The sequence below is a fragment of the Elephas maximus genome, chromosome 20 (assembly GCF_024166365.1).
Source record: "Elephas maximus indicus isolate mEleMax1 chromosome 20, mEleMax1 primary haplotype, whole genome shotgun sequence".
NCBI lineage: Eukaryota > Metazoa > Chordata > Mammalia > Proboscidea > Elephantidae > Elephas > Elephas maximus.
Window position 1 is genome coordinate 20,419,874 of NC_064838.1, and position 9,628 is coordinate 20,429,501.

Sequence of the window (9,628 nt, forward strand, 5' to 3'; positions counted from 1 at the left end):
AAAACGCAGTGCCATCAAGTCGATTCCGACTCATAGTGACCCTATAGGACAGGGTAGCACTGCCCCATAGAGTTTCCAAGTAGCGCCTGGTGGATTCGAACTGCCAACCCTTTGGTTAGCAGCTGTAGGATTTAACCACTACACCACTGGGGTTTCCCGTGGGGTTGCTAGGAGTGGAAAATCAACTGGACAGCACCCAACAATGACAACAACTTGGTCAAAGTCACAGAACTGCTAAGTGTGCTCAGGCCCAGGTGTGCCCACCTCCAAGCCTCTGCTACCCAAGGGATGGATGAATCCGCACAAAGAATGCTCTTTGAATTGTTTCACATGTATCTTTGTCTTTATCAAAACTCACAGATTTAAGCCAGGTGGATTTATTCTTAAATTTTTATCTAACTTTACAATCCTATTTCATTTTACAATTCTATTTTACAGAAAGAAGGAATCCAGTCTCTATGATACCAAGGACTATGCTTAAGAACTCTCTAAGCCTCTGATCCCTCATCTGTAGCACAAATAACAGAACCGACTTTGTACAACTGTCCTAAAATCAAATGCGATAATCCACATAAAGTACTAGCCTAGAGTAAAATATCAATAAATGTTTGCTACCACTATCATCACCTTCTTCCCCTTCTTCATGTCTCGGCTTAAATATCACCTCTTCAGAAAAAGGCGACCACTTTAAAAAAAACAAAAACAAACCAAACCAAACCTGTTGCTCTGGAGTCGATTTTGACTCATAGCCATGCTGTAAAACAGAGCAGAACTGCCCCATAGGCTACACCTTTCTCCCACGGAGTGGTTACGGAAACACAGGCCCCTTTTATTCTCTATGGGTACACTCTCTTCTTTCTCTTCATACATTTACCACAATTTGTAGCTACATGTTTTTCTCTCACAACTAGAATTTACATCACAGGAGGGAGGACTTTGTCTTGTTCACTGCTATATCCCCAATACCAAGAACAGCCTGTCATATACTGTGTGCTCAATAAATACATTGAAGGAATGAATAAAGAAATAGGCGAGTGCGGTATATTCAAGTAGGCTTGTTAAAAAAAAAAACAAAAAACTCATTCTCGTCGAGTTGATTCCAACTCATAGGGACCCTATAGGACAAAGCAGAATTGTCCCCATAGAGTGCCCAAGGAGCGCCTGGTGGATTCAAACCGCCGACTTCTTGTTTAGCATCCACAGCACTTAACCACTATGCTACCACGCTGATTAAAGTTAGGACCTAGTGAAAAACCGAGTCAAACATGTTCAGGACCAGTGAAAGAGCCAGCCTGACTGGAGGCGAAGATTTGTGTTACACAATTATTTGGGGAGGAAAGGTAAGCTAGAGCCACACGCGAATGAGAAAGCTTGGGAGAATGGATATTACCTAGTCGGAAAAGGGGGAACAAGAAATTGACTATGTTTTAGAAATAATAATCTGGCATGCTCTCCGTTAATGGGCCTAGTAGTAGTGCCCATCTCCAAGTACCACCATCAAATCTCTTAGCGCATTCCTGCCCACCACACAGAAGGTGATCAGTGTCAGCTATCACCACTCTCATTGTTACGGTTCTGCACGGAGACAAATGTAAACAGAACGTGGACTCAAGAAAGTCAAAAAGACCGAGGTCAGATGATAGGGAAGTCATCGAGCACCTCAGCGAGCGCCGTCGCCATACAGGGGAGACGCAGGAGGACAAACGGGCAGAGAAGATAAGGGAACATGGCAGAGAGAGACGAGAACTAGGGTGACAGGTCCAAAGCTGGAAAGGAGGCAGGGTCCCAAATACCACGTTTTAAAGTGGATCCGAAATCTCTTTAATGTGGGGACTTAAGAAGGGAAAGAGATTTTGCAGCATCTACAACCACGCACGCCTTAAAGAAGCCACTTCCTCACCCCCAAAAGCAGCTGCGGAAATCCTGGAATAATCCAAGAGCTACGTCCCACACCTCCCTCCCTTTTCCATGCTCCCTCGATACGCAATTTTCCAATGATGAACGAATGAGCCCCCCAATTCGTTCTCCCTACGGCCAGACACCCAGAACTCACCTGAGAAAGTACGGCTTGGCGTAGAACTTGAAGTCGACCCCCTCGAAGTAGACGTCAAACTCGGAGACCCGAGCATAGGGCACGCGGATGGCAACGGTCAGGAAGTCAGGGTCCTGGCTGAGGTCGAATGCGGGGGTCAGCATCACTGCTCAGGGTGCAGGTGTCCGTGTCGGGCACACTCACGCTGCCGCCGTTGCCAACGACGTTCTCGCCACTCAAAATCAAGAGAACCCTTTACGCGCACGAGTGTTGCCCGTTATTCAAGGCGCTTCCGGCTCGAAGCGGAAGTGCTAGCGCGTGAGGCAGGAAGTCCCACCGCGCACCAATCTCCATGGAGACGGGACGCTATTAATGAAGAGGTGGAGCTTTCAGAACGGCCCGGAAGAGAAGGGCGTGGCGAATGGGACTTGGGCGCCGTAGTTGAACCGAGGGTAAACTTTGTGGAGGAACTAGAACAAGAGTCCGCTTTGGAGATGAACTTTAACAGTATTAGCTTTGCAGTTATACAGACCTGTATTTAAATGCTTTCTCCGCCACTTCCCAGCTGTAAGACCTTTGGAAAGTTATATAACCTCTCGATACTTCAGCTATCTCTTCTATAAAATGAAAATACTAGAATCCAGCCCAGTAGAAAATGCTGTGAGGATAGTATAAAACGATGCATGTAAAGCTTTAACAACGTTCCTGGCAAGCTGTCAACGCTCGATGGGGCGGAGCAGCCACCGCAGTAACGTCGTTACTGTGGTTTTCCTTAGTTCTCGCCTGCCTTGTCAACAGTCCCTTCGTTCTCTCTTCCTACTCTTTTTTTTTATTTCCACCCCTCTCTGTCTTTATCTGTCGCTTCATCTGTTCTTCTTAATCCCTTATGTAAATAGTTTTCTCTTTTACAAAGCCTTCATCCCACTGATTGCATTTAATCTGCACAAGAAACTCCGGGGGAGGGGGCACAGGACTCAGAGAAGTTAAGCAACCTATGTGCGTTTTACAATAATCAGAACCCAGAACTTTTTACTCTTAAACCGCGTTAGTGCCTGCATCGATGAATTGCACTCCCTCTGTAGTCTTCACCCCGTCCGTTTTCTCTCTTTGCCAGAGGCCCTCTTTTCTGTCTCTATTTTCCTTACTTCTCTTGCCTGCGTTTTCTCCCTTTTCTCTGTGCTCCTCGTACTCTTCCAACTCCTCTCCCACTCATCTCTTCAACGTTCTTTTCCCGCTACATATTCCCTTTTGCTTGGTCTTACTTTTCCCCTTCTCTCTCTCCCTCTGTCTCTCTAATTTGTTGTTATTGTCCCAGTGGAGCCCTAGTGGCGCAATGTGCTGGGACGCTAACTGAAGAGTGGGAAGTTCAAGCCCGTCCAGCGGCTTTGCAGAAAAGACCTGGTGATGCGTACCTGAAGATCACTTGGCTAGGAAGCCCTACGGGGCAGTTCTGCTCTGTCACATGGGGTCGATATCAGTTGAAATTTATTCCATCACACCTAACAACAACTTTCCCCCAATAAGTAACTAGAATATTCCAGTTATTGTGCTTGTTTCCTGGTTTTAAATATCAATGAAAAGGGGTGAAAACATCTCCTAGCACAGTGAATGAGATAACCGTAAAAGCATTTTAAACTTCCAATTTTTTATGATTCTGAGGAAACAATCTTGAAATTAATTAGAATGTGGAAAAATTATTGAGGGGAACAGACATCAATTGAATGTTTAGTGTGTGCCAGCACTAAACCAAACTGATTAGAATGAACTAATTTACTCCTCCTGACAGTATTATCATATAACCCCCTGGCTTGTATAGGATCACAAAGCTAGTAATAGTGCAGTGGGAATCAAAATTCCGAGCTAAGGTTCGAACTACTATGGAGTAGACTCCCTCTAATATTACCCTCTTTGTTTCACATTCTGAGATATTCCAGCCCAAATCTGCCTGCTTTAGATCATACAGATCTTTGTAAATAATGGAACCCACTACTGAGAACGAATTTATGCAAACCCGGAATCAGTGAGGCCCTCAAAAGGTCCCTTGAGGTAGGCCTCTGGCTAAATCATTCCAAATTAGCTTCTCTAGAACCTTTACATCTACCATGGGACCTCATCCCTATAGGTCACAAGCCTTGATATTTTTAAATTATTAATGCCAGAGAATTAACTAAGATTGGAGTTATACTCTCAGCAATGAAACAGAAAGCACTTTACAGACTAGAGCTATGCACGTCTTAGATATTTTATTATGTGTTTGGAACAGACAACATGGTTCAGTGCTACTGTTATTTGTAAGGAATATATATTGCATCTGCTGCATCACAAAATACTGATAGTTGCAACCATAAAACAGGGTTGGTTTTTAAAATTTTTTTCAAACAATACCCATTGCCATGGAGTCCATTCCAACTCACAGCAACCCTATAGGACAGAGCAGAACTGCATAGTTTCCAAGGCTGTAATCTTTATGGAAGCAGACTCCCACATCTTTCTCCCATGGAACGGCTGGTGGGTTTGAACCACCAAACTTTCAGTTAGCAGCCGAGCCCTTAACCATTGGGCCACCAGGGCTCCTTGCAAACAAGAGTTCTCTTTATTTTTGTATTTTTAATTAATGTTAAATAACACATTATAAATTCATTCTCCTTTAAAAAAAATTGAATATTACAGGTAATGATAATTTTCTTTGACTGCCATCCGACTTTGTTCCTCCCTTCTGCTTCCCCAAGAATAACCCCTTTCTCTATCTTTGCAGGCCTCTTCATAGTTAGGCATACATTTCTATATACCCTGTTACCTTATGGTTTCACATGCATGGGTGTATTATCACACTATAAATGTAATTTTGCAATGTGCTTTTTTGACTTTGGTATGTTTTTTGAGACACAGCTATATTGATTCATAGATCCAAATGCGTTCGTGTTTCTGGATATAGACATGACTTTAGAATAAACATATTATTTCAACATTTCATGATAATCTTGGTTTGGAGGGAGAACAGAATGAAACTTTCACAAAATTTTTCATCTTCGATTGAGTCATTCAAAGTTTGCAGTAACTATTTTTTTGTTCTTCCATTTCCTTAAGGTTTACTTTTGAATGACCTTTGAGTGTTTTAAAAATAGGTTTTTCCTGTCACCAACTTATTGATGATGAGTATATTATATCAAATTAGCCCCTCTTCCAGTCTGGCAAACTTGACTGTGACCTTCAAGGTTCAAAATAAATGTTAAATTAAAAGTCTAGCTTTTATAAACATTTCAATTTCAGCCTTATTTCAGAGTTCTATTGTTAGAAAGAAGCCCTAGTGGAGCAGTGGTTAAGAGCTCAGCTGCCAACCAAAAGGTAGGCAGTTCAAATCTACCAACCAGTCCTTGGAAACCCTATGGGGCAGTTCTACTCTATCCAATAGGGTCAACGGGTTTGGATTTTTGGTGTTTTAAATGGTGAAATACTGCTCATTTCCAGAAGGTGGCATGCGTATACACAATTAGAATGGTGTGATCTCAACAGTTTTAAGCTATGTTGGAAGTAACTTGCTGAATTGGCGGTTTCTAAGCCCTGTTCATTCTCTGAACCATTTATGGGGGTGCTAAGATTTTTTTTTTTTAAGATCTTACACAGAGTTCAAAGACTACACCTTAAGCACTATTGTTATATTATTGTACATCCTTTCAGGCTTTTATTCTATTCATAAAAATATAGAAAGATTTTTAAGCACAAATGGAATCATGCTGTATATTTTCTTCATTTTCATGTAATATAGCATTACCATATTTCCATCTGATAACATTCTCTGTCATAAGTATTTTATCCAAAGTTAACCCTTCTTTTATTTCTCATTAAAAAATTTATATGCATATTGTTTTGTGGCGTCAGTTGCAATCCTGGCAATGTGACAGCACTCTCCCACTGTCTACTCCAGGATCCCCATGTCCATTCATCCAGTTTTCCTATCCCCTCCTGCCTTCTCATCTTGCTTTTGGGCAGGAGTTGCCCATTTGGTCTTGAATAATAGATTGAACTAAGAAGCATGTTCCTCACGTCTGTTATTGTTTTATAAGCCTGCCTAATCTTTGGCTAAAAAGTGGGCTTTGGGAGTGTCTTCAGTTCTGAATTAGTAGGGTGTTGGGGGCCATAGTTTCAGGAGTTCCTCCAGACTCTGTCAGACAGGTAAGTCTGCTCTTTTTTGTGTGTATTTGAATTTTGTTCTACATTTTTCTCCCACCCTGTCTGGGAAACTCTATTGTGATCCCTGTCACAACAGTCGGTGGTGGTAGCCGGGTACCATCTAGTTCTTCTGAGCTCAGGCTGGTGCAGGCTGTGGTTCATATGATGACCCTTCTTATTACTATCATAACTAAAAAAAATCTGAATGAGATGATAATTTGTTTTGAGAAAAAATAAAACTAATAGTAGAAGCATTGATATAAATCACAAAACTAGAATAAAAATACGTGGAGTTAGAATACAAACTAGATGACACGTTTTGAAGTTTGAAAGAAATTACCCTTTTATTATGACAATAGTAAATACAGTAGGACTAGATACCCTGACAGTTTTACAATTCCAAGCCATAAACTGCTTCTAGGAGGGCTTGTATGAATTAATGGATAATTTACAGAGAGGTACTAGATTATCCTCCACATGTCTGTCAGTTTGTCATATTGTGGGGGCTTGTGTGTTGCTGTGATGCTGGAAGCTATACCACCGGTATTCAGATACCAGCAGGGTCACCCATGGAGGACAGGTTTCAGCTGAGCTTCCAGACTGAGACAGACTAGGAAGAAGGACCAGCAGTCTACTTCTGAAAAGCATTAGCCAGTGAAAACCTTATGAATAGCAGCGGAACATTGTCTGATATAGTGCTGGAAGATAAGCCCCCCAGGTTGGAAGGCACTCAAAAGATGACTGGGGAAGAGCTGCCTCCTCAAAGTAGAGTCGACCTTAATGACGTGCATGGAGTAAAGCTTTCGGGACCTTCATTTGCTGATGTGGCACAACTCAAAATGAGAAGAAACAGCTGCAAACATCTGTTAATAATCATAACCTGGAATGTACGAAGTATGAATCTAGGAACATTGGAAATCATCAAAAATAAAATGGAACACATAAACATTGATATCCTAGGCATTAGTGAACTGAGATGGACTAGTATTGGCCATTTTGAATCTGACAATCATATAGTCTACTATGCTGGGAATGACAACTTGAAGAGGAACGTTTCAAGATCTGTGGTGAAGTACAATGCTGTCAGTGATAGGATAATATCCATATGCCTACAAGGAAGACCAGTTAATACGACTATTATTCAAATTTATGCACCAATCACTAGGGCCAAAGATGAAGAATAGAAGATTTTTATCAGCTGCTGCAGTCTGAAATCGATCGAACATGCAATCAAGATGCATTGATAATTACTGGTGATTGGAATGTGAAAGTTAGAAACAAAGAAGAAGGATCAGTAGTTGGAAATTATGGCCTTGGTGATAGAAACAATGCTGGAGATCGAACGATAGAATTTTGCAAGACCAACAACTTCTTCATTGCAAATACCTTCTTTCACCAACATAAACAGCGACTATACACATGGACCTCGCCAGATGGAACACACAGAAATCAAATTGACTACATCCGTGGAAAGAGGCGATGGAAAACCTCAATATCATCAGTCGGAACAAGGCCAGGGGCTGACTGTGGAACAGACCAAGTTGCTCGTATGCAAGTTCAAGCTGAAACTGAAGAAAATTAGAGCAAGTCCATGAGGGCCAAAATGTGACCTTGAGTATATCCCACCTGAATTTAGAGACCATCTCAATAATGGATTTGATGCATTGAGCACTGGTGACTGAAGATCAGATGAGTTGTGGAATGACATCAAGAACATCATTCATGAAGAAAGCAAGAGGTCATTGAAAAGACAGGAAAGAGGAGACTCTGAAACTTGCTCTCAGATGTAGAGTGGCTAAAGCAAAAGGAAGAATTGATGAAGTAAAAGAACTGAACGGAAGACAAAAAAGGGCGGCTCGAGAAAACAAAGTATTATAATGACATGTGCAGAGAGCTGGAGATGGAAAACCAAAAGGGAAGAACATGCTCAGCGTTTCTCAAGCTGAAAGAACTGAAGAAAAAATTCAAGCCTCGAGTTGCAATAGCGAAGGATTCCGTGGGGAAAATGTTAAACAACGCAGGAAGCATCAAAAGAAGATGGAAGGAATATACAGAGTCATTGTACCAAAAAGAATTAGTTGATGTTCAACCATTTCAAGAGGTGGATGTTCAACCATTTCAAGAGGTGGCATATGATCAGGAACCGAGGGTACTGAAGGAAGAAGTCCAAGCTGCTCTGAAGGCATTGGCAAAAAACAAGGCTCCAGGAATTGATGGAATATCAATTGAGATGTTTCAACAAACAGATGCAGCGCCAGAGGTGCTTACTCGTCTATGCCAAGAAATATGGAAGACAGCTTCCTGGCCAACTGACTGGAAGAGATCCATATTTATGCCTATTCCCAAGAAAGGTGATCCAACCGAATGTGGAAGTTATAGAACAATATCATTAATATCACACAAGCGAAATTTTGCTGAAGATCATTCAAAAACAGCTGCAGCAGTACATCGACAGGGAACCACCAGAAATTCAGGCTGGTTTCAGAAGAGGATGCGGAATTAGGGATATCATTGCTGCTGTCAGATGGATCCTGGCTAAAAGCAGAGAATAGGAGAAGGATGTTTACCTGTGTTTTATTGACTATGCAAAGGCATTCCACTGTGTGGATCATAACAAATTATGGATAACATTGCAAAGAGTGGGAATTCCAGAACGCTTAATTGTGCTCATGAGAAACGTTTACATAGATCAAGAGGCAGTTGTTCTGACAGAACAAGGGGATACAGCGTGGTTTAAAGTCAGGAAAGGTGTGTGTCAGGGTTGTACTCTTTCACCATACCTATTCAACTCTATCTATATGCTGAGCAAATAATACGAGAAGCTGGACTATATGAAGAAGAACGGGGCATCAGGATGAAAGAAGACTCATTAACAACCTGCGTTATGCAGATGACACAATCTTGCTTGCTGTAAGTGAAGAGGACTTGAAGCACTTACTGATGAAGATCAAATACCACAGCCTTCAGTATGGATTGCACCTCAACATAAAGAAAACAAAAATCCTCACAACTGGACCAATGAGCAACATCATGATAAACGGAGAAAAGATTGAAGTTGTCAAGGATTTCATTTTACTTGGATCCACAATCAACAGCCATGGAAGCAGCAGTCAAGAAATCAAAAGACGCGTTGCATTGGGTAAATCTGATGCAAAGGACTTCTTTAAAGTCTTGAAGAGCAACGATGTCACCCTGAAGACTAAGGTGTGCCTGACCCAAGCCATGGTATTTTCAATCGCATCATATGCATGTGAAAGCTGGACAATGAATAAGGAAGACCGAAGAAGAATTGACGCCTTCGAATTGGGGTGAAGAATGTTGAATATACCACGGACTGCCAAAATAACGAACAAATCTGTCTTAGAAGTACAACCAGAATGCTCCTCAGAAGCAAGGATGGCAAGACAGCGTCTTACATACTTTGAA

General features: G+C 41.7%; 1 protein-coding gene across 1 annotated transcript in view; it reads right to left on the reverse strand.

The window, feature by feature from the left end:
* SHQ1 (SHQ1, H/ACA ribonucleoprotein assembly factor) overlaps positions 1 to 2,323 on the reverse strand; it is a 135,621-nt gene extending 133,298 nt beyond the window's left edge. Inside the window, exon 1 of the mRNA XM_049862428.1 lies at positions 2,054 to 2,323. Coding sequence (XP_049718385.1) covers positions 2,054 to 2,196 — 143 coding nt within the window. The 5' untranslated portion in view covers positions 2,197 to 2,323. The remainder of the gene's footprint in view (positions 1 to 2,053) is intronic.
* Positions 2,324 to 9,628: the final 7,305 nt, after the last annotated feature.